General features: G+C 47.2%; 1 protein-coding gene across 1 annotated transcript; it reads right to left on the bottom strand.

The window, feature by feature from the left end:
• Window positions 1–1,196: 1,196 nt before the first annotated feature.
• Window positions 1,197–24,002, bottom strand: LOC311125113 (histone PARylation factor 1-like). Its single transcript, XM_084199183.1, has 8 exons — window positions 23,924–24,002; window positions 23,010–23,199; window positions 11,443–11,629; window positions 7,875–7,973; window positions 6,993–7,146; window positions 3,739–3,826; window positions 2,908–3,080; window positions 1,197–1,492 (listed from the first exon to the last, which is right to left on the bottom strand). Exons 1-8 carry the CDS (start codon window positions 23,963–23,965, stop codon window positions 1,358–1,360), a joined length of 1,068 nt encoding a protein of 355 aa, XP_084055309.1. The 5' UTR covers window positions 23,966–24,002; the 3' UTR covers window positions 1,197–1,357.
• Between the last annotated feature and the right edge of the window lie 1,932 nt (window positions 24,003–25,934).

The raw sequence follows: 25,934 nt of genomic DNA, 5'->3' as shown, positions 1-25,934 counted from the left end.
AGACCAAACTAAACAATTTAGATGCACCCCTAGGAGACCAAACAAGACTATTGAGATGCACCCCTAGGAGTCCAAACTAGACTATTGAGATGTCCACCTAGGAGACCAAACTAGACTATTGAGATGCACCCCTAGGAGACAAAACTAGACTATTGAGATGCACCCCTAGGAGACCAAACTAGACTATTGAGATGTCCACCTAGGAGACCAAACTAGACTATTGAGATGCACCCCTAGGAGACAAAACTAGACTATTGAGATGCACCCCTAGGAGACCAAACTAGACTATTGAGATGCACCTCTAGGAGACCAAACTAGACTACTGAGATGCACCCCTAGGAGACCAAACTAGACTATTGAGATGCACCCCTAGGAGACCAAACTAGACTATTGAGATGTCCACCTAGGATACCAAAGAAGGGTCCAGTTGAGATGCACCCCTAGGAGACCAAACTAGATTGAAATGCACCCCTAGGAGGAGACCAAACTACACTATTGAGATAAATCCCTAGGAGATAAACTAGACTTGACTCACCCCTGAATATGACCCTAATATCGCTTTGGTAAAGAGAAACAGAGGAACTGCAGGACCTAGCAACAGACAGACAGGACCTAGTAACAGACAGACGGGCCCTAGTAACAGACAGGACCTAGTAACAGACAGACAGGACCTAGTAACAGACAGACAGGACCTAGTAACAGACAGACGGGACCTAGTAATAGACAGACGGGACCTAGTAATAGACAGACGGGACCTAGTAACAGACAGACGGGACCTAGTAACAGACAGACGGGACCTAGTAACAGACAGACGGGACCTAGTAACAGACAGATAGTAACAGACAGACGGGACCTGGTAACAGACAGACGGGACCTAGTAACAGACAGACAGGACCTAGTAACAGACAGACAGGACCTAGTAACAGACAGACATGACCTAGTAACAGACAGACAGGACCTAGTAATAGACAGACGGGACCTAGTAACAGACAGACATGACCTAGTAACAGACAGACGGGACCTAGTAACAGACAGACGGGACCTAGTAATAGACAGACGGGACCTAGTAACAGACAGACGGGACCTAGTAACAGACAGACGGGACCTAGTAATAGACAGACAGGACCTAGTAGCAGACAGACAGGACCTAGTAACAGACAGACAGGACCTAGTAACAGACAGACAGGACCTAGTAACAGTCTCTTAGGAATATAATACTTTATTTGACGTTTGCACACACAGAGACAGACACCGCCGGTACCATTCAATGACAGCAGCACCACAACAAGACTAATAAAAACACACGGTGGCCAGAGCTTATGGAAAACAACAACCCATCCCTCTCCCGTGGTTTTCTTCAGGCTGAGGTGAGTTGGTCCAGGTTGGCGTGGGAGCGGCTGGAGAGGTGAGCCTCCAGGATCTCTCCGAACAGGCCCCTCTTCAGCAGGCTGTAGGCCATGGGCAGCAGTTGCCTGATCACCTTATAGAAGTACTGGGGGACACAGGAAACTGAGGTTAGACAGACACACAATGGAAGACAGGAAACTGAGGTTAGACAGACACACAATGGAAGACAGGAAACTGAGGTTAGACAGACACAATGGAAGACAGGAAACGGAGGTTAGACAGACACACAATGGAAGACAGGAAACTGAGGTTAGACAGACACACAATGGAAGACAGGAAACTGAGGTTAGACAGACACACAATGGAAGACAGGAAACTGAGGTTAGACGGACACACAATGGAAGACAGGAAACTGAGGTTAGACAGACACACAATGGAAGACAGGAAATGTAGGTTAGACAGACAATGGAAGACAGGAAACGGAGGTTAGACAGACACAATGGAAGAAGGGACACTGAGGTTAGACAGACATAATGGAAGACAGGAAACGGAGGTTAGACAGACACACAATGGAAGACAGGAAATGTAGGTTAGACAGACAATGGAAGACAGGAAACGGAGGTTAGACAGACACAATGGAAGACAGGACACTGAGGTTAGACAGACATAATGGAAGACAGGAAACGGAGGTTAGACAGACACACAATGGAAGACAGGAAATGTAGGTTAGACAGACAATGGAAGACAGGAAACGGAGGTTAGACAGACACAATGGAAGAAGGGACACTGAGGTTAGACAGACACAATGGAAGAAGGGACACTGAGGTTAGACAGACATAATGGAAGACAGGAAACGGAGGTTAGACAGACACACAATGGAAGACAGGAAATGTAGGTTAGACAGACAATGGAAGACAGGAAACTGAGGTTAGACAGACAATGGAAGACAGGAAACTGAGGTTAGACAGACAATGGAAGACAGGAAACTGAGGTTAGACAGACAATGGAAGACAGGAAACTGAGGTTAGACGGACAATGGAAGACAGGAAAACTGAGGTTAGACACAATGGAAGACAGGAAACTGAGGTTAGACAGACAATGGAAGACAGGAAACTGAGGTTAGACAGACACAATGGAAGACAGGAAACTGGGGTTAGACAGACACACAATGGAAGACAGGAAACTGAGGTTAGACAGACACACAATGGAAGACAGGAAACTGAGGTTAGACAGACACACAATGGAAGACAGGAAACTGAGGTTAGACAGACACAATGGAAGACAGGAAACTGAGGTTAGACAGACACACAATGGAAAACAGGAAACTGAGGTTAGACAATGGAAGACAGGAAACTGAGGTTAGACGGACACACAATGGAAGACAGGAAACTGAGGTTAGACGGACACAATGGAAGACAGGAAACTGAGGTTAGACGGACACACAATGGAAGACAGGAAACGGAGGTGTTAATGTCTGTTGGTGGTTCTTCACTGAGATCTACATCAGTGTGTCAACATGATATTTCGGTGGAGAACAGGTGTTAGGGTGTGTGTGCGTACGTGTGATCCATAACAGAAGAGGTCTATGCCCAGCTCCAGTCCCATGCCGTAGTCACACTCATCGTTAGCGAACTGGACGAAGGTGATCATCTCCTGAAGTGGGCCGAAAGTCTTCATCCTGTCCTCATCAGACCTGGCCTCCGCTATCGCCTTACACACCCTCTTCAGACCCGCTACACACACAACACACACACAACACAAACAACACACACAACACACACAACACACACAACATCTATTAGCAAAGTGTTTCTGAAACCTGTTCATCTTTGTTAAAATGAGCACTGGCACACTCCATTCAACTTCTCTTGGGCTAATATATAGAGCATTCTAGAGTATTCTACAGTGTTCTGGAGTATTTGAAGGGTTCAAGAGTGTTTACATTTACATGTTAGTCATTTAGCAGACGCTCTTATCCAGAGCGACTTACAGTTAGTGAATGCATACATCAAATTTGTTTTGTTGTTGTTGTTTTTTTCTTCATACTGGCCCCCCGTGGGAAACAAACCCACATCCCTGCCGGCCATTCCCTCCCCTACCCTGGACGACGCTGGACCAATTGTGCGCCGCCCCATGGGTCTCCCGGTCACGGCCGGCTACGACAGAGCCTGGACTCGAACCAGGATCTCTAGTGGCACAGCTAGCACTGCGATGCAGTGCCTTAGACCACTGCACCACTCGGTAGTGTTCTACTTGTAGTGTAGGCCTTTGCATTGGGTTTTATATTATGAACTAATTATGTTCTGGCCCGCTGACTATGAGCTCCCAAAAACATTGGCCCAACGCCAAACCTAGCTGCCACCTCTGTTCTAGAGTGTTCTAGAGTCTTACCGTCCGTCTCTGGCAGTTCCCGGTAACCGACATCATTCTGGTCAACAGGAACCACCAGGCCTGCTCCGTGGAACGTCTTGGTGACCACCTGGAGACGGACAGGGGCCAGGTAGAATGTTACCTTCTAGTACTGTGTCAGTAGGGGGGTTACCTTCTAGTACTGTGTCAGTAGGGGGGTTACCTTCTAGTACTGTGTCAGTACTGGGTTACCTTCTAGTACTGTGTCAGTAGGGGGGTTACCTTCTAGTACTGTGTCAGTAGGGGGGTTACCTTCTAGTACTGTGTCAGTAGGGGGGTTACCTTCTAGTACTGTGTCAGTAGGGGGGTTACCTTCTAGTACTGTGTCAGTACTGGGTTACCTTCTAGTACTGTGTCAGTAGGGGGGTTACCTTCTAGTACTGTGTCAGTACTGGGTTACCTTCTAGTACTGTGTCAGTACTGGGTTACCTTCTAGTACTGTGTCAGTACTGGGTTACCTTCTAGTACTGTGTCAGTAGGGGGGTTACCTTCTAGTACTGTGTCAGTAGGGGGTTACCTTCTAGTACTGTGTCAGTACTGGGTTACCTTCTAGTACTGTGTCAGTAGGGGGGTTACCTTCTAGTACTGTGTCAGTAGGGGGTTACCTTCTAGTACTGTGTCAGTAAGGGGGTTACCTTCTAGTACTGTGTCAGTAGGGGGGTTACCTTCTAGTACTGTGTCAGTAGGGGGGTTACCTTCTAGTACTGTGTCAGTAGGGGGGTTACCTTCTAGTACTGTGTCAGTAGGGGGGTTACCTTCTAGTACTGTGTCAGTAGGGGGGTTACCTTCTAGTACTGTGTCAGTAGGGGGGTTACCTTCTAGTACTGTGTCAGTAGGGGGGTTACCTTCTAGTACTGTGTCAGTAGGGGGGTTACCTTCTAGTACTGTGTCAGTAGGGGGGTTACCTTCTAGTACTGTGTCAGTAGGGGGGTTACCTTCTAGTACTGTGTCAGTAGGGGGGTTACCTTCTAGTACTGTGTCAGTACTGGGTTACCTTCTAGTACTGTGTCAGTAGGGGGTTACCTTCTAGTACTGTGTCAGTAGGGGGGTTACCTTCTAGTACTGTGTCAGTACTGGGTTACCTTCTAGTACTGTGTCAGTAGGGGGGTTACCTTCTAGTACTGTGTCAGTACTGGGTTACCTTCTAGTACTGTGTCAGTACTGGGTCAGTAGGGGGGTTACCTTCTAGTACTTCGTCAGTAGGGGGGTTACCTTCTAGTACTGTGTCAGTACTGGGTTACCTTCTAGTACTGTGTCAGTAGGGGGGTTACCTTCTAGTACTGTGTCAGTACTGGGTTACCTTCTAGTACTGTGTCAGTAGGGGGGTTACCTTCTAGTACTGTATCAGTACTGGGTCAGTAGGGGGGTTACCTTCTAGTACTGTGTCAGTACTGGGTTACCTTCTAGTACTGTGTCAGTAGGGGGGTTACCTTCTAGTACTGTGTCAGTACTGGGTCAGTAGGGGGGTTACCTTCTAGTACTTCGTCAGTAGGGGGGTTACCTTCTAGTACTGTGTCAGTACTGGGTTACCTTCTAGTACTGTGTCAGTACTGGGTTACCTTCTAGTACTGTGTCAGTACTGGGTTACCTTCTAGTACTGTGTCAGTACTGGGTTACCTTCTAGTACTGTGTCAGTAGGGGGGTTACCTTCTAGTACTGTGTCAGTACTGGGTTACCTTCTAGTACTGTGTCAGTAGGGGGGTTACCTTCTAGTACTGTGTCAGTACTGGGTCAGTAGGGGGGTTACCTTCTAGTACTTCGTCAGTAGGGGGGTTACCTTCTAGTACTGTGTCAGTACTGGGTTACCTTCTAGTACTGTGTCAGTAGGGGGGTTACCTTCTAGTACTGTGTCAGTACTGGGTTACCTTCTAGTACTGTGTCAGTAGGGGGGTTACCTTCTAGTACTGTGTCAGTAGGGGGGTTACCTTCTAGTACTGTGTCAGTAGGGGGGTTACCTTCTAGTACTGTGTCAGTAGGGGGGTTACCTTCTAGTACTGTGTCAGTAGGGGGTTTACCTTCTAGTACTGTGTCAGTAGGGGGGTTACCTTCTAGTACTGTGTCAGTAGGGGGGTTACCTTCTAGTACTGTGTCAGTAGGGGGGTTACCTTCTAGTACTGTGTCAGTACTGGGTTACCTTCTAGTACTGTGTCAGTAGGGGGTTACCTTCTAGTACTGTGTCAGTAGGGGGGTTACCTTCTAGTACTGTGTCAGTACTGGGTTACCTTCTAGTACTGTGTCAGTAGGGGGGTTACCTTCTAGTACTGTGTCAGTAGGGGGGTTACCTTCTAGTACTGTGTCAGTAGGGGGGTTACCTTCTAGTACTGTGTCAGTAGGGGGGTTACCTTCTAGTACTGTGTCAGTACTGGGTTACCTTCTAGTACTGTGTCAGTAGGGGGGTTACCTTCTAGTACTGTGTCAGTAGGGGGGGGTTACCTTCTAGTACTGTGTCAGTAGGGGGGTTACCTTCTAGTACTGTGTCAGTAGGGGGTTACCTTCTAGTACTGTGTCAGTAGGGGGGTTACCTTCTAGTACTGTGTCAGTACTGGGTTACCTTCTAGTACTGTGTCAGTAGGGGGGTTACCTTCTAGTACTGTGTCAGTAGGGGGGTTACCTTCTAGTACTGTGTCAGTAGGGGGGTTACCTTCTAGTACTGTGTCAGTACTGGGTTACCTTCTAGTACTGTGTCAGTAGGGGGGTTACCTTCTAGTACTGTGTCAGTAGGGGGGTTACCTTCTAGTACTGTGTCAGTAGGGGGGTTACCTTCTAGTACTGTGTCAGTACTGGGTTACCTTCTAGTACTGTGTCAGTAGGGGGGTTACCTTCTAGTACTGTGTCAGTAGGGGGGTTACCTTCTAGTACTGTGTCAGTAGGGGGGTTACCTTCTAGTACTGTGTCAGTACTGGGTTACCTTCTAGTACTGTGTCAGTAGGGGGGTTACCTTCTAGTACTGTGTCAGTAGGGGGGTTACCTTCTAGTACTGTGTCAGTAGGGGGGTTACCTTCTAGTACTGTGTCAGTACTGGGTTACCTTCTAGTACTGTGTCAGTACTGGGTTACCTTCTAGTACTGTGTCAGTAGGGGGGTTACCTTCTAGTATTGTGTCAGTAGGGGGGTTACCTTCTAGTACTGTGTCAGTAGGGGGGTTACCTTCTAGTACTGTGTCAGTAGGGGGGTTACCTTCTAGTACTGTGTCAGTAGGGGGGTTACCTTCTAGTACTGTGTCAGTAGGGGGGTTACCTTCTTGTCTCTCTGCTTCATGCCTTTGGTCTTCTGCTCCAGAGAAAAGCCCAGAGACTCCGCCCTCTCTCTTAACTCTTCCCCCAGGTTCTCCAGAGCCCTGCCCCCTTCCTTACGCCCGCCCCTCTCCTTCCTCTTCCTACCCAGAAACAGACTGAAGGAGAGAGAACAGGAGGGAGAGATAGAGAAGGGGGGAGAGTTGGGCCAGAGATAGGACGAGAGAGAGGGGGAGGAAGAGATGGAGAGAGAGTGAGGGGATGGTGAGGGAGGAGAGAGAGCGGGATGGTGAGGGAAGAGAGAGTGAGGGGATGGTGAGGGAGGAGAGAGTGAGAGGATGGTGAGGGAGGAGAGAGAGCGGGATGGTGAGGGAGGAGAGAGTGTGAGGGGATGGTGAGGGAGGAGAGAGAGGGGATGGTGAGGGAGGAGAGTGTGGGAATGGTGAGGGAAGAGAGAGGGGGATGGTGAGGGAGGAGAGATTGAGGGGATGGTGAGGGAGGAGAGAGTGAGGGGATGGTGAGGGAGGAAAGTGTGAGGGGATGGTGAGGGAGGAGGGAGAGGGGATGGTGAGGGAGGAGAGAGTGAGGGGATGGTGAGGGAGGAGAGAGTGAGGGGATGGTGAGGGAGGAGAGAGTGAGGGGATGGTGAGGGAGGAGGGAGAGGGGATGGTGAGGGAGGAGAGAGTGAGGGGATGTGAGGGAGGAGAGAGTGAGGAGAGGGGATGAGGGAGGAGAGAGTGAGTCTTGATAAGTAATGAGAGTCTTGATAAGTAATGTGAGAGTCTTGATAAGTAATCACTCCAACCAGTGGATTGTCTTGTCATTGTGTTAGTTTAAATGGTCCATGTGTTGTGTGTGTGTTAGTTAGTTAGTGGAGGACACTCACTGGACAGCAGCAAACATGTTGTCCCCCATCTGCGTGATGGTACAGCCCTTCTTGGCTTCATTCTCCCCTAGGAACACAGGCAGGGAGTCCGGACTATCTCTGGAAAATAGAGGGGGAGATAAATATGACCATGTTGTAAAGGGATGCTGTTCCTCTCTGGAAAACACAAGACGGTTTATGAAGACTAAACTCCCGTCTAACCACTAGTGAGCGTGACGATACATTCCGCCTGTACATGAAAACTTAAGAACAGCAGTGTTAATGAGCACTATGTCATCACACAGAGCCTCCTCAACAAGTCAGTTTGATGGAAACACACCTGTGATGGGAAAATGTGCATTTTTGTATGCAGAATTTATAATATTCACATGAAAATGTCGCAAATTAGATGGAAACCTAGAGAGATATTTATGTGATCCATTACCTGTAGTAACCTGTAGTAACCTATGTGTAGTATGGTCATTACCTGTAGTAACCTATGTGTATTATGGTCATTACCTGTAGTAACCCATGTGTAGTAGGGTCATTACCTGTAGTAACCTATGTGTAGTATGGTCATTACCTGTAGTAACCTATGTGTAGTATGGTCATTACCTGTAGTAACCTATGTGTAGTATGGTCATTACCTGTAGTAACCTATGTGTAGTATGGTCATTACCTGTAGTAACCTATGTGTAGTAGGGTCATTACCTGTAGTAACCTATGTGTAGTAGGGTCATTACCTGTAGTAACCTATGTGTAGTATGGTCATTACCTGTAGTAACCTATGTGTAGTAGGGTCATTACCTGTAGTAACCTATGTGTAGTATAGTCATTACCTGTAGTAACCTATGTGTAGTATGGTCATTACCTGTAGTAACCTATGTGTAGTATGGTCATTACCTGTAGTAACCTATGTGTAGTAGGGTCATTACCTGTAGTAACCTATGTGTAGTATAGTCATTACCTGTAGTAACCTATGTGTAGTAGGGTCATTACCTGTAGTAACCTATGTGTAGTATGGTCATTACCTGTAGTAACCTATGTGTAGTAGGGTCATTACCTGTAGTAACCTATGTGTAGTATAGTCATTACCTGTAGTAACCTATGTGTAGTAGGGTCATTACCTGTAGTAACCTATGTGTAGTATGGTCATTACCTGTAGTAACCCATGTGTAGTAGGGTCATTACCTGTAGTAACCTATGTGTAGTATGGTCATTACCTGTAGTAACCTATGTGTAGTAGGGTCATTACCTGTAGTAACCTATGTGTAGTAGGGTCATTACCTGTAGTAACCCATGTGTAGTATGGTCATTACCTGTAGTAACCTATGTGTAGTATGGTCATTACCTGTAGTAACCCATGTGTAGTATGGTCATTACCTGTAGTAACCTGTAGTAACCCATGTGTAGTATGGTCATTACCTGTAGTAACCCATGTCTAGTATGGTCATTACCTGTAGTAACCTATGTGTAGTAGGGTCATTACCTGTAGTAACCTATGTGTAGTATGGTCATTACCTGTAGTAACCTATGTGTAGTATGGTCATTACCTGTAGTAACCTATGTGTAGTATGGTCATTACCTGTAGTAACCTATGTGTAGTAGGGTCATTACCTGTAGTAACCTATGTGTAGTAGGGTCATTACCTGTAGTAACCTATGTGTAGTATGGTCATTACCTGTAGTAACCTATGTGTAGTAGGGTCATTACCTGTAGTAACCTATGTGTAGTAGGGTCATTACCTGTAGTAACCTATGTGTAGTATGGTCATTACCTGTAGTAACCTATGTGTAGTAGGGTCATTACCTGTAGTAACCTATGTGTAGTAGGGTCATTACCTGTAGTAACCCATGTGTAGCAGGTTGTCCCCACTCCCCTGTATTATGGTCATTACCTGTAGTAAACCATGTGTAGTATGGTCATTACCTGTAGTAACCTATGTGTAGTATGGTCATTACCTGTAGTAACCTATGTGTAGTAGGGTCATTACCTGTAGTAACCCATGTGTAGTAGGGTCATTACCTGTAGTAACCTATGTGTAGTATGGTCATTACCTGTAGTAACCCCTACCTGTAGTAACCCAAGTGTAGTAGGGTCATTACCTGTAGTAACCTGTGTAGTAGGGTCATTACCTGTAGTAACCTATGTGTAGTATGGTCATTACCTGTAGTAACCCATGTGTATTATGGTCATTACCTGTAGTAACCTATGTGTAGTAGGGTCATTACCTGTAGTAACATATGTGTAGTATGGTCATTACCTGTAGTAACCTATGTGTAGTAGGGTCATTACCTGTAGTAACCCATGTGTAGTAGGGTCATTACCTGTAGTAACCTATGTGTATTATGGTCATTACCTGTAGTAACCCCTACCTGTAGTAACCCATGTGTAGTAGGGTCATTACCTGTAGTAACCTGTGTAGTAGGGTCATTACCTGTAGTAACCTATGTGTAGTATGGTCATTACCTGTAGTAACCCATGTGTAGTAGGGTCATTACCTGTAGTAACCTATGTGTAGTATGGTCATTACCTGTAGTAACCCATGTGTAGTAGGGTCATTACCTGTAGTAACCTATGTGTAGTATGGTCATTACCTGTAGTAACCCATGTGTAGTAGGGTCATTACCTGTAGTAACCTATGTGTAGTAGGGTCATTACCTGTAGTAACCCATGTGTAGTAGGGTCATTACCTGTAGTAACCTATGTGTAGTATGGTCATTACCTGTAGTAACCTATGTGTAGTAGGGTCATTACCTGTAGTAACCTATGTGTAGTAGGGTCATTACCTGTAGTAACCTATGTGTAGTAGGGTCATTACCTGTAGTAACATATGTGTAGTATGGTCATTACCTGTAGTAACCCATGTGTAGTAGGGTCATTACCTGTAGTAACCCATGTGTAGTATGGTCATTACCTGTAGTAACCTATGTGTAGTATGGTCATTACCTGTAGTAACCCATGTGTAGTAGGGTCATTACCTGTAGTAACCCATGTGTAGTATGGTCATTACCTGTAGTAACCTATGTGTAGCAGGGTCATTACCTGTAGTAACCTATGTGTAGTAGGGTCATTACCTGTAGTAACCTATGTGTAGTATGGTCATTACCTGTAGTAACCTATGTGTAGCAGGGTCATTACCTGTAGTAACCCATGTGTAGTAGGGTCATTACCTGTAGTAACCCATGTGTAGTAGGGTCATTACCTGTAGTAACCTATGTGTAGTATGGTCATTACCTGTAGTAACCTATGTGTAGTAGGGTCATTACCTGTAGTAACCTATGTGTAGTAGGGTCATTACCTGTAGTAACCCATGTGTAGTAGGGTCATTACCTGTAGTAACCTATGTGTAGTAGGGTCATTACCTGTAGTAACCCATGTGTAGTAGGGTCATTACCTGTAGTAACCCATGTGTAGTAGGGTCATTACCTGTAGTAACCTATGTGTAGTATGGTCATTACCTGTAGTAACCCATGTGTAGTATGGTCATTACCTGTAGTAACCTATGTGTAGTATGGTCATTACCTGTAGTAACCCATGTGTAGTATGGTCATTACCTGTAGTAACCTATGTGTAGTAGGGTCATTACCTGTAGTAACCTATGTGTAGCAGGTTCTCCCCACTCCCCTGTATTACGGTCTGGTACTCAGGAGGGTCGTAGAAGAACCTCCAGTGGAGGTGGTAGTTGGGCCGGGGGTTGGCTGAGTTACGGTGGGCCTCCGCCAGGATGTCAAATGGGCCAACCAACTTCAAACCCAGAATTTCCTTCAGCGCGTCTAGAGAGAGGAGGGGAGGAATGATATGCTGTTAATATGATCCTTGTATATATGACTTGACTATACACATGAGATAGGAGGGGAGGAATGATATGTTGTTAATATGATCCTTGTATTACACCGAGTGCACAAAACATTAGGAGCACCTGCTCTTTCCATGACATAGACTGACCAGGTGAAAGCCAGGATCCCTTATTGATGTCACAGGTTAAAATAAGGATTTTTAAGCATTGAGACAATTGAGACATGGATTGTGTATGTGCGCCATTCAGAGGGTGAATGGGCAAGACAAAAGATTGAAGTGCCTTTGAACAGGGTATGGTAGTAGGTGCCAGGCGCACCGGTTTGAGTGTGTCAAGAACTGCAACGCTGCTGGGTTTTTCACGCTCAACAGTTTCATTTTACATTTAACATTTTAGTCATTTAGCAGACGCTCTTATCCAGAGCGACTTACAGTTAGTGAGTGCATACATTTTCATACTTTCCCCCCCCGTGGGAAACGAACCCACAACCCTGGCGTTGCAAGCGCCACGCTCTACCAACTGAGCTACAGGGGACATGTAGTAACCTGTAGTAACCTGTAGTAACCTGTAGTAACCTGTAGTAACCTGTAGTAACCCCGTGTGTATCAAGAATGGTCCACCCAAAGGACATCCAGCCAACTGGACACAACTGGAGGAAGCATTGGAGTCAACATGGAGCCAGCATCCCTGTGGAACGCTTTCGACACCTTGTAGAGTCCATGCCCCGAAGAATTGAGGATGTTCTGAGGGCAAAAGGGGGGTGGGGGGGGGGGGGCTCAACTCAATATTAGGAAGGTGTTCATTTCATGAAAACTAGTACCAGGAGATGGCCTACTGTAGAATGTAGAGGTTACGTCCCAAATAGCACCCTATTCCCTATATACACCTAGTGTACAAAACATAAAGGACACCTTCCTAATATAGACGGATAGGACTGACTGGAGGGATGCTGGTTGTGGGTGAGTGTTATAAACAGATAGGGACTGACTGGAGTGATGCTGGTTGTGGGTTAGTGAGTGTTATAAACAGATAGGGACTGACTGGAGTGATGCTGGTTGTGGGTTAGTGTTATAGACAGATGGGACTGACTGGAGTGATGCTGGTTGTGGGTTAGTGTTATAGACAGATGGGACTGACTGGAGTGATGCTGGTTGTGGGTTAGTGTTATAGACAGATGGGACTGACTGGAGTGATGCTGGTTGTGGGTTAGTGTTATAGACAGATAGGACTGACTGGAGTGATGCTGGTTGTGGGTTAGTGTTATAGACAGATGGGACTGACTGGAGTGATGCTGGTTGTGGGTTAGTGTTATAGACAGATGGGACTGACTGGAGTGATGCTGGTTGTGGGTGAGTGTTATAAACAGATAGGGACTGACTGGAGTGATGCTGGTTGTGGGTGAGTGTTATAAACAGATAGGGACTGACTGGAGTGATGCTGGTTGTGGGTTAGTGAGTGTTATAGACAGATAGGACTGACTGGAGTGATGCTGGTTGTGGGTTAGTGTTTTAGACAGATAGGACTGACTGGAGGGATGCTGGTTGTGGGTGAGTGTTATAGACAGATAGGGACTGACTGGAGTGATGCTGGTTGTGGGTTAGTGTTATAGACAGATGGGACTGACTGGAGGGATGCTGGTTGTGGGTTAGTGAGTGTTATAGACAGATAGGACTGACTGGAGGGATGCTGGTTGTGGGTTAGTGTTATAGACAGATAGGACTGACTGGAGTGATGCTGGTTGTGGGTTAGTGTTATAGACAGATAGGACTGACTGGAGGGATGCTGGTTGTGGGTTAGTGAGTGTTATAGACAGATAGGACTGACTGGAGGGATGCTGGTTGTGGGTTAGTGTTATAGACAGATAGGACTGACTGGAGGGATGCTGGTTGTGGGTTAGTGAGTGTTATAGACAGATAGGACTGACTGGAGGGATGCTGGTTGTGGGTTAGTGTTATAAACAGATAGGACTGACTGGAGTGATGCTGGTTGTGGGTTAGTGTTATAGACAGATGGGACTGACTGGAGTGATGCTGGTTGTGGGTGAGTGTTATAGACAGATGGGACTGACTGGAGTGATGCTGGTTGTGGGTGAGTGTTATAAACAGATAGGGACTGACTGGAGTGATGCTGGTTGTGGGTTAGTGTTATAAACAGATAGGACTGACTGGAGTGATGCTGGTTGTGGGTTAGTGAGTGTTATAGACAGATAGGACTGACTGGAGTGATGCTGGTTGTGGGTTAGTGTTTTAGACAGATAGGACTGACTGGAGGGATGCTGGTTGTGGGTGAGTGTTATAGACAGATAGGACTGACTGGAGGGATGCTGGTTGTGGGTTAGTGTTATAGACAGATAGGACTGACTGGAGTGATGCTGGTCGTGGGTTAGTGAGTGTTTTAGACAGATAGGACTGACTGGAGTGATGCTGGTTGTGGGTGAGTGTTATAAACAGATAGGGACTGACTGGAGTGATGCTGGTCGTGGGTTAGTGAGTGTTTTAGACAGATAGGACTGACTGGAGGGATGCTGGTTGTGGGTGAGTGTTATAAACAGATAGGGACTGACTGGAGTGATGCTGGTTGTGGGTTAGTGTTATAAACAGATAGGACTGACTGGAGTGATGCTGGTTGTGGGTTAGTGAGTGTTATAGACAGATAGGACTGACTGGAGTGATGCTGGTTGTGGGTGAGTGTTATAGACAGATAGGACTGACTGGAGTGATGCTGGTTGTGGGTGAGTGTTTTAGACAGATAGGACTGACTGGAGTGATGCTGGTTGTGGGTGAGTGTTATAGACATATAGGACTGACTGTAGGGATGCTGGTTGTGGGTTAGTGTTATAAACAGATAGGGACTGACTGGAGTGATGCTGGTTGTGGGTTAGTGTTATAAACAGATAGGACTGACTGGAGTGATGCTGGTTGTGGGTTAGTGAGTGTTATAGACAGATAGGACTGACTGGAGTGATGCTGGTTGTGGGTTAGTGAGTGTTATAAACAGATAGGACTGACTGGAGTGATGCTGGTTGTGGGTTAGTGAGTGTTATAAACAGATAGGACTGACTGGAGTGATGCTGGTTGTGGGTGAGTGTTTTAGACAGATAGGACTGACTGGAGTGATGCTGGTTGTGGGTGAGTGTTTTAGACAGATAGGACTGACTGGAGGGATGCTGGTTGTGGGTGAGTGTGATATAGACAGATAGGACTGACTGGAGTGATGCTGGTTGTGGGTGAGTGTTATAGACAGATAGGACTGACTGGAGTGATGCTGGTTGTGGGTGAGTGTTATAGACATATAGGACTGACTAGAGTGATGCTGGTTGTGGGTTAGTGAGTGTTATAGACAGATAGGACTGACTGGAGTGATGCTGGTTGTGGGTGAGTGTTATAGACAGATAGGACTGACTGGAGTGATGCTGGTTGTGGGTTAGTGAGTGTTTTAGACAGATAGGACTGACTGGAGGGATGCTGGTTGTGGGTGAGTGTTATAGACAGATAGGACTGACTGGAGTGATGCTGGTTGTGGGTGAGTGTTATAAACAGATAGGGACTGACTGGAGTGATGCTGGTTGTGGGTTAGTGTTATAGACAGATAGGACTGACTGGAGTGATGCTGGTTGTGGGTTAGTGAGTGTTATAAACAGATAGGACTGACTGGAGTGATGCTGGTTGTGGGTGAGTGTTTTAGACAGATAGGGACTGACTGGAGGGATGCTGGTTGTGGGTGATTGTTATAAACAGATAGGGACTGACTGGAGTGATGCTGGTTGTGGGTTAGTGTTATAAACAGATAGGACTGACTGGAGTGATGCTGGTTGTGGGTTAGTGAGTGTTATAGACAGAAAGGACTGACTGGAGTGATGCGGACTGTGGGTGAGTGTTTTAGACAGATAGGACTGACTGGAGGGATGCTGGTTGTGGGTGAGTGTTATAGACAGATAGGACTGACTGGAGTGATGCTGGGTGTGGGTGAGTGTTATAAACAGATAGGGACTGACTGGAGTGATGCTGGTCGTGGGTTAGTGAGTGTTTTAGACAGATAGGACTGACTGGAGTGATGCTGGTTGTGGGTGAGTGTTATAAACAGATAGGGACTGACTGGAGTGATGCTGGTCGTGGGTTAGTGAGTGTTTTAGACAGATAGGACTGACTGGAGTGATGCTGGTTGTGGGTTAGTGTTATAGACAGATAGGACTGACTGGAGTGATGCTGGTTGTGGGTGAGTGTTATAGATAGGACTGACTGGAGTGATGCTGGTTGTGGGTTAGTGTTATAGACAGATAGGACTGACTGGAGTGATGCTGGTTGTGGGTTAGTGAGTGTTTTAGACAGATAGGACTGACTGGAGTGATGCTGGTTGTGGGTGAGTGTTTTAGACAGATAGGACTGACTGGAGGGATGCTGGTTGTGGGTGAGTGTGTTATAGACAGATAGGACTGACTGGAGTGATGCTGGTTGTGGGTGAGTGTTATAGACAGATAGGACTGACTGGAGTGATGCTGGTTGTGGGTGAGTGTTATAGACATATAGGACTGACTGGAGTGATGCTGGTTGTGGGTTAGTGAGTGTTATAGACAGATAGGACTGACTGGAGTGATGCTGGTTGTGGGTGAGTGTTATAGACAGATAGGACTGACTGGAGTGATGCTGGTTGTGGGTTAGTGAGTGTTTTAGACAGATAGGACTGACTGGAGGGATGCTGGTTGTGGGTGAGTGTTATAGACAGATAGGACTGACTGGAGTGATGCTGGTTGTGGGTGAGTGTTATAAACAGATAGTGACAGACTGGAGTGATGCTGGTTGTGGGTTAGTGTTATAGACAGATAGGACTGACTGGAGTGATGCTGGTTGTGGGTTAGTGAGTGTTATAAACAGATAGGACTGACTGGAGTGATGCTGGTTGTGGGTGAGTGTTTTAGACAGATAGGGACTGACTGGAGGGATGCTGGTTGTGGGTGAGTGTTATAAACAGATAGGGACTGACTGGAGTGATGCTGGTTGTGGGTTAGTGTTATAAACAGATAGGACTGACTGGAGTGATGCTGGTTGTGGGTTAGTGAGTGTTATAGACAGATAGGACTGACTGGAGTGATGCGGACTGTGGGTGAGTGTTTTAGACAGATAGGACTGACTGGAGGGATGCTGGTTGTGGGTGAGTGTTATAGACAGATAGGACTGACTGGAGTGATGCTGGTTGTGGGTGAGTGTTATAAACAGATAGGGACTGACTGGAGTGATGCTGGTCGTGGGTTAGTGAGTGTTTTAGACAGATAGGACTGACTGGAGTGATGCTGGTTGTGGGTGAGTGTTATAAACAGATAGGGACTGACTGGAGTGATGCTGGTCGTGGGTTAGTGAGTGTTTTAGACAGATAGGACTGACTGGAGTGATGCTGGTTGTGGGTTAGTGTTATAGACAGATAGGACTGACTGGAGTGATGCTGGTTGTGGGTGAGTGTTATAGATAGGACTGACTGGAGTGATGCTGGTTGTGGGTTAGTGTTATAGACAGATAGGACTGACTGGAGTGATGCTGGTTGTGGGTGAGTGTTATAGATAGGACTGACTGGAGTGATGCTGGTTGTGGGTGAGTGTTTTAGACAGATAGGACTGACTGGAGTGATGCTGGTTGTGGGTGAGTGTTATAGACAGATAGGACTGACTGGAGTGATGCTGGTTGTGGGTTAGTGAGTGTTTTAGACAGATAGGACTGACTGGAGTGATGCTGGGTGTGGGTGAGTGTTATAAACAGATAGGACTGACTGGAGTGATGCTGGTTGTGGGTTAGTGTTATAGACAGATAGGACTGACTGGAGTGATGCTGGTTGTGGGTGAGTGTTATAGACAGATAGGACTGACTGGAGTGATGCTGGTTGTGGGTGAGTGTTATAGACAGATAGGGACTGACTGGAGTGATGCTGGTTGTGGGTGAGTGTATGACTGGGCTGTATACCGTATTTGACTATATACCGGTATTGATGCACAGACCGGTTTGAGTTTTCACTTTACCTTCTATAACGTTTATTTCAGTGTTTGGTTTGTTAAATGTGATACTTAACTCCGCCGTCTTTGATGTCCGTTTTTAGTTTACCCGTTTGCTTGATGAGTCATCTCTCCCTCCCTCCCTCTCCTGCTTCATGCCGCTAACCACACCAAGCCCTGCCCCGTCACTCAAGGAGAGAGCAGTTACTCCACCACGGAGTCACCAGCACTTTCACTCCGCATGGTCAGATAGATGCAACAATGTTGGTGACACGCTGCTTTCCACAAGCCTTCTATAATTACACTGTTCGTTTGTGTATCTTACTGTCTGCAAACTACTGTTTTGCTAGTTTGTCTTTTCTTAGCAAGGTGTTGCTAAAATAATTTGTGTTAGCCGCTAATCGCTAGTTAGCTGGCTAGCTTGCTAAATGTACTAAGAGTCAGAGCAAACGTAGCTAGCTAGCTAATACTGCCTGGTACCAGTGCTGCTGTATGGCTAGATAAGCGTGTTAGCGCAACGGTATCTTATCAGAGAGGAATAAGCCAAGCGTGAATATGTTGCCCAGCTAGCTACACGAAGTATGAAAACATGTCATGTAACATCTAATTAAGGTCACCTGGAAACACTGACGAACGCTTTGGTTCCTACCCTGTCAATAGTTCCTCTGTGGATTATTCATTTGTTGCCATGTCAGTGTATTCAAGGTGCTGCCCAATATATTACAACTATAGAATAATCATTCTATTTCCACGATTCCAACAGTTCAATTAACTAGGCCTAGATTTTGTTTTCCATTATCATGCTGCGTGGCACAGTGTGGACATGATAATAAAAGTACAGGAAATCAGGAGAAATTGATAAAAACGCTGAAAATATTTTTTGGGTTTGGAGGTTGATTGAACAGTTTAAAATGGAGAAAGCCCCCATTGAAATCAATTATAATTTATGTGTTGCCACCCTTGGGTCATGAACTACTCAGAAAACATATTTAGAACTTTTATTATTCAAAAACATAAAATACCGCCGTACCGTAAAAACTACTGTGACATGATATTTTGTCCATATCGCCCAGCCCTAGGTGAGTGTGTTATAGACAGATGGGACTGACTGGAGTGATGCGGACTGTGGGTGAGTGTGTTATAGACAGATGGGACTGACTGGAGTGATGCGGACTGTGGGTGAGTGTGTTATAGACAGATGGGACTGACTGGAGTGATGCGGACTGTGGGTGAGTGTGTTATAGACAGATGGGACTGACTGGAGGGATGCGGACTGTGGGTGAGTGTGTTATAGACAGATGGGACTGGCTGGAGTGATGCGGACTGTGGGTGAGTGTGTTATAGACAGATGGGACTGACTGGAGTGATGCGGACTGTGGGTGAGTGTGTTATAGACAGATGGGACTGACTGGAGGGATGCTGGTTGTGGGTGAGTGTGTTATAGACAGATGGGACTGACTGGAGTGATGCGGACTGTGGGTGAGTGTGTTATAGACAGATGGGACTGGCTGGAGTGATGCGGACTGTGGGTGAGTGTTATAGACAGATGGGACTGACTGGAGTGATGCGGACTGTGGGTGAGTGTGTTATAGACAGATGGGACTGACTGGAGTGATGCGGACTGTGGGTGAGTGTGTTATAGACAGATAGGGACTGGCTGGAGTGATGCGGACTGTGGGTGAGTGTGTTATAGACAGATGGGACTGGCTGGAGAGATGCGGACTGTGGGTGAGTGTGTTATAGACAGATGGGACTGACTGGAGTGATGCGGACTGTGGGTGAGTGTGTTATAGACAGATGGGACTGACTGGAGTGATGCGGACTGTGGGTGAGTGTGTTATAGACAGATGGGACTGACTGGAGTGATGCGGACTGTGGGTGAGTGTGTTATAGACAGACGGGACTGACTGGAGTGATGCGGACTGTGGGTGAGTGTGTTATAGACAGATGGGACTGACTGGAGTGATGCGGACTGTGGGTGAGTGTGTTATAGACAGATGGGACTGACTGGAGTGATGCGGACTGTGGGTGAGTGTGTTATAGACAGATGGGACTGACTGGAGTGATGCGGACTGTGGGTGAGTGTGTTATAGACAGACGGGACTGACTGGAGTGATGCGGACTGTGGGTGAGTGTGTTATAGACAGATGGGACTGACTGGAGTGATGCGGACTGTGGGTGAGTGTGTTATAGACAGATGGGACTGACTGGAGTGATGCGGACTGTGGGTGAGTGTGTTATAGACAGATGGGACTGACTGGAGTGATGCGGACTGTGGGTGAGTGTGTTATAGACAGACGGGACTGACTGGAGTGATGCGGACTGTGGGTGAGTGTGTTATAGACAGATGGGACTGACTGGAGTGATGCGGACTGTGGGTGAGTGTGTTATAGACAGATGGGACTGGCTGGAGTGATGCGGACTGTGGGTGAGTGTGTTATAGACAGATGGGACTGACTGGAGTGATGCGGACTGTGGGTGAGTGTGTTATAGACAGATGGGACTGACTGGAGTGATGCGGACTGTGGGTGAGTGTGTTATAGACAGATGGGACTGGCTGGAGTGATGCGGACTGTGGGTGAGTGTGTTATAGACAGATGGGACTGACTGGAGTGATGCGGACTGTGGGTGAGTGTGTTATAGACAGATGGGACTGACTGGAGTGATGCGGACTGTGGGTGAGTGTGTTATAGACAGATGGGACTGGCTGGAGTGATGCGGACTGTGGGTGAGTGTGTTATAGACAGATGGGGACTGACTGGAGTGATGCGGACTGTGGGTGAGTGTGTTATAGACAGATGGGACTGGCTGGAGTGATGCGGACTGTGGGTGAGTGTGTTATAGACAGATGGGACTGACTGGAGTGATGCGGACTGTGGGTGAGTGTGTTATAGACAGATGGGACTGGCTGGAGTGATGCGGACTGTGGGTGAGTGTGTTATAGACAGATGGGACTGACTGGAGTGATGCGGACTGTGGGTGAGTGTGTTATAGACAGATGGGACTGGCTGGAGTGATGCGGACTGTGGGTGAGTGTGTTATAGACAGATGGGACTGACTGGAGTGATGCGGACTGTGGGTGAGTGTGTTATAGACAGACGGGACTGACTGGAGTGATGCGGACTGTGGGTGAGTGTGTTATAGACAGATAGGGACTGGCTGGAGTGATGCGGACTGTGGGTGAGTGTTATAGACAGACGGGACTGACTGGAGTGATGCGGACTGTGGGTGAGTGTGTTATAGACAGATGGGACTGGCTGGAGTGATGCGGACTGTGGGTGAGTGTGTTATAGACAGATGGGACTGACTGGAGTGATGCGGACTGTGGGTGAGTGTGTTATAGACAGATGGGACTGACTGGAGTGATGCGGACTGTGGGTGAGTGTGTTATAGACAGATGGGACTGGCTGGAGTGATGCGGACTGTGGGTGAGTGTGTTATAGACAGATGGGACTGACTGGAGTGATGCGGACTGTGGGTGAGTGTGTTATAGACAGATGGGACTGACTGGAGTGATGCGGACTGTGGGTGAGTGTGTTATAGACAGATGGGACTGACTGGAGGGATGCGGACTGTGGGTGAGTGTGTTATAGACAGATGGGACTGGCTGGAGTGATGCGGACTGTGGGTGAGTGTGTTATAGACAGATGGGACTGACTGGAGGGATGCGGACTGTGGGTGAGTGTGTTATAGACAGATGGGACTGACTGGAGTGATGCGGACTGTGGGTTAGTGTTATAGACAGATGGGACTGACTGGAGTGATGCGGACTGTGGGTGAGTGTGTTATAGACAGATGGGACTGACTGGAGTGATGCGGACTGTGGGTGAGTGTGTTACAGACAGATGGGACTGACTGGAGTGATGCGGACTGTGGGTGAGTGTGTTATAGACAGATGGGACTGACTGGAGTGATGCTGGTTGTGGGTTAGTGAGTGTTATAGACAGATGGGACTGACTGGAGTGATGCGGACTGTGGGTGAGTGTGTTATAGACAGATGGGACTGACTGGAGTGATGCTGGTTGTGGGTTAGTGAGTGTTATAGACAGATGGGACTGACTGGAGTGATGCGGACTGTGGGTGAGTGTGTTATAGACAGATGGGACTGACTGGAGTGATGCGGACTGTGGGTGAGTGTGTTATAGACAGATGGGACTGACTGGAGTGATGCGGACTGTGGGTGAGTGTGTTATAGACAGATGGGACTGACTGGAGTGATGCGGACTGTGGGTGAGTGTGTTATAGACAGATGGGACTGACTGGAGTGATGCGGACTGTGGGTGAGTGTGTTATAGACAGATGGGACTGACTGGAGTGATGCGGACTGTGGGTGAGTGTGTTATAGACAGATGGGACTGACTGGAGTGATGCGGACTGTGGGTGAGTGTGTTATAGACAGATGGGACTGACTGGAGTGATGCGGACTGTGGGTGAGTGTGTTATAGACAGATGGGACTGACTGGAGTGATGCTGGTTGTGGGTGAGTGTGTTATAGACAGATGGGACTGACTGGAGTGATGCGGACTGTGGGTGAGTGTGTTATAGACAGATGGGACTGACTGGAGTGATGCTGGTTGTGGGTGAGTGTGTTATAGACAGATGGGACTGACTGGAGTGATGCGGACTGTGGGTGAGTGTGTTATAGACAGATAGGACTGACTGGAGTGATGCGGACTGTGGGTGAGTGTGTTATAGACAGATGGGACTGACTGGAGTGATGCGGACTGTGGGTGAGTGTGTTATAGACAGATGGGACTGACTGGAGGGATGCGGACTGTGGGTGAGTGTGTTATAGACAGATGGGACTGACTGGAGTGATGCGGACTGTGGGTGAGTGTGTTATAGACAGATGGGACTGGAGTGATGCGGACTGTGGGTGAGTGTGTTATAGACAGATGGGACTGACTGGAGTGATGCGGACTGTGGGTGAGTGTGTTATAGACAGATGGGACTGACTGGAGTGATGCGGACTGTGGGTGAGTGTGTTATAGACAGATGGGACTGACTGGAGTGATGCGGACTGTGGGTGAGTGTGTTATAGACAGATGGGACTGACTGGAGTGATGCGGACTGTGGGTGAGTGTGTTATAGACAGATGGGACTGACTGGAGTGATGCGGACTGTGGGTGAGTGAGTGGCCTACCCCGGGGGTTGTCAGGGGGCTGGTTGTGTGTGAGTGAGTGATCCTACCCCGGGGGTTGTCAGGGGGGCTGGTTGTGGGTGAGTGAGTGATCCTACCCCGGGGGTTGTCGGGGGGCTGGTTGTGGGTGAGTGAGTGATCCTACCCCGGGGGTTGTCAGGGGGCTGGTTGTGGGTGAGTGAGTGATCCTACCCCGGGGGTTGTCAGGGGGGCTGGTTGTGGGTGAGTGAGTGATCCTACCCCGGGGGTTGTCGGGGCTGAGCCAAGAGCAGAAGTCCCAGAAGAGGTAGAAGTCTTCGGGCATCCGGAGCTTATAGAGCCCCTCCACCTCCTCCCTCAGTCCGGTCGGCACCTCAGCAGAGGTCGGTCCGGCTGTCGGCTCCTCTGGCCGGGCTTTCTTCTTCAACTCCCCGTTGGCAGAGTCCGACTCCTGAAGAACAACGGTCGGTCGGTGAAATTCAATTCACTACGCTAGTGTAAACAGTTGGACGTTACAGCAGCTGGTTCAGTCAAGTTTGAAGATGTGTTGGATAACTAGGTGTATTCGTTAGACACCAAATGGAATAAAAGGACTGAGAAAGGGGAGGGACTACCAGGGCCACGTTCAGTTGCAGATTGAAATGCCATGAATAGAGACGATGTGATTACTTATTCTACATGTCAGAGAGGCATGTTTGTTCTACAATAGTCTATTTTCATCTGAACGTTCCAAAACGTTGCGTCCTGCTGAACGCGCCCGGGATTACAATAAGAAACGCTCGTTTTCCGTTGCAAATCGATTTGCTACGGTGTGTCCTAATGAACGTTACCCTGAGCAGTTCGCTCTGCAAAAAGCCGATGGGATGCTGTCAACGGTTATCGGTTTGTTAGCCAGTTATAATAATATATTGATCTGGCTACTATATCTTGGGAAAACAGTACTATAACCGAAGCTTACTGCTAAAAATTGAAAATGTTTGGAGACACGTTGAGTTTGTTAGCTAGCTAGCACGAAGCAGGACCAATAGGCTAGCTAGCTAGACAGCCATGTAAGTGCCATAGTGGCCCCATCCACCTGCTGCATAGCTCGCTGGCTCAAACCATCCTATCACTGTTCCCACAGATATATATTGCTTGTAGACTGCTGGGTTTATGGAACTTAAAAATGACAATACCTGGGGAGTAGATTTAGTTTTTCGTTTCCCGCGCCCTGCCATCTTTTCCCTCTTCTCCGTCCGACAGCAAACAAGCACACAGCTGTCGCGCTAACAACAACACATTTGGGACTTCTGCCATTGGGAAGTCATTCACAGCGCCATCTAGCGGAGCGGAGGAAGAATTGCGTCCCAGAGTTCCATAGTAGAGACCAGTGGTGGATGAAGTACCCTATATTTACGTTTTAGACATTTAGCAGACGCTCTTACCTACAGGCCGAAGCATCAAGCAGAACCGCTAACGCCTCATCCAGTACCCAACCGACCCTTACTACAGAGTTGGAGTTTACCTTTTTCGACTGCAATGGCTAAAGTCACATTGTTGTTACCGACTACTGCTCAAAAGTACCCTGAAGTAGCAACACTGCCAACTACCTCCAGCAAAGCTGTAATCACTTACCTGAAATCAGTCTTCGCGAGACCATGGGGTTGCGTATGAAACTGTACTCGGACAATGGCCCGCAGTTCTCAAGTTCTGAATTCCGATCGTTCGCTAATGACTGGGGATTCCGACACAACACCTCCAGCCCCAACTACCCAAGGTCCAACGGCTTAGCAGAAAGTTCAGTCGAAATAGTCAAAGGTCTGATGAAAAAGGCAAGTGATAGAAAGGAGGACTTCCTAAAAAGTCTGATGAGCTACCGCAGCGCACCGCTGCAGAACGGACTTTCACCTGCACAAATGTTGATGGGACGTCGCATCAGAACCAACCTACCCATCCATGAGGACTTGTGTCGTGTATTAGGATTATGCCTTTGTTAAATGTTTTTATGATCTTAGTTCAAATGGAGCCGTTTGGAGGGTGACGCCCCAGGGGAGACAGGTGATTGGCCAGAAGAGGGAGCACCCATCTTTTTGCATTGTTTATAAGTAGGGGCTAGACGAAGAAGAAGTCAGAGCGGCCATTGCAATCTGAGGCGTCGCTCTCCGGGTGGTCATGACATCTGTCACTTATGCTGTAAACGTGTGATATTAATAAAAGCCTCTAATCACAGTGCAGCCTAAGCGGACTCCTTGTTGACAGCAATAGCCACCAACAACAGACACGACACTTGCTAACACCCAGAGGTGCTCACAACGTCAAACTCGCAAAGGAAAAACAGAAAGACAAAAACAGCGACACGACAAAAGTGCAAAACACTTACCTGAACTGAAACCTGGAGATCGTGTACGACTCCGAGACATCACTACAGGAACCTGGATGCAGCGAGGGTGCGTGCAGAGAGAAGTTGCACCGCGATCCTATGAGATCCAAACGGAGCATGGATCACAACTGAGACGAAAACAGAGTGGATCTAAGGCTTCAGCCATTCACTCAAGGGACTGAGGATTATCAGGAGGATACTGCTGAAGCGTCAAATGCCTTTACCAATGGACAATTCAGTCAGAACACCCTGACTGACAATGAACGCTGTCCAACTGCTTCAGAAAGCACTTCAGCAGAACGACCAAAAAGGACCGTCAGAGCCCCTGAAAGGCTTATTGAGAATTGCTATTATTATTTTTTTTTAATTTTTTTTTAAAGGGGCACCTGGATTGGATGTTTTTATGTGAAAAGAAATAGAGCAACAATAGAGTATTGTTGGACAGAGACTGCATTTAGTTGAGGGGACAAAAATGGGGGAAAAAATGTGTTATTGAAAATTGCATGTTATGCAGGTTGAGTAAACAAATGTGATGTGACATGTTTAGTTACAGAGAAAAAGTAGTTTTCTTTTAAAGGAAGGAAGATGTGTTGTTATGTGTTAATAACACAAAGACTACGTTACCCAGCAGGCTATGCAAGGGGGGGGAAGTTGAAGTATGCCTTGCATGGCTACACAAGGAGATCGCTAGCTGAAGGATCTGTGTATTAAAAGTAATTCCACCTACGACCCGGTTTGTCATTATTTAAAATAACAAACATAACAGATATTATTGCAATATATTATAAAGATTATATAGATATTATACAGATGTTTATTATTACAAT

This window comes from Coregonus lavaretus (assembly GCF_964263955.1).
Source record: "Coregonus lavaretus genome assembly, contig: HAP1_SCAFFOLD_2050, whole genome shotgun sequence".
Classification (NCBI taxonomy): domain Eukaryota; kingdom Metazoa; phylum Chordata; class Actinopteri; order Salmoniformes; family Salmonidae; genus Coregonus; species Coregonus lavaretus.
The sequence above is the reverse complement of the archived record's forward strand: the minus strand, read 5'-3'. Positions and strand labels throughout refer to the sequence as shown.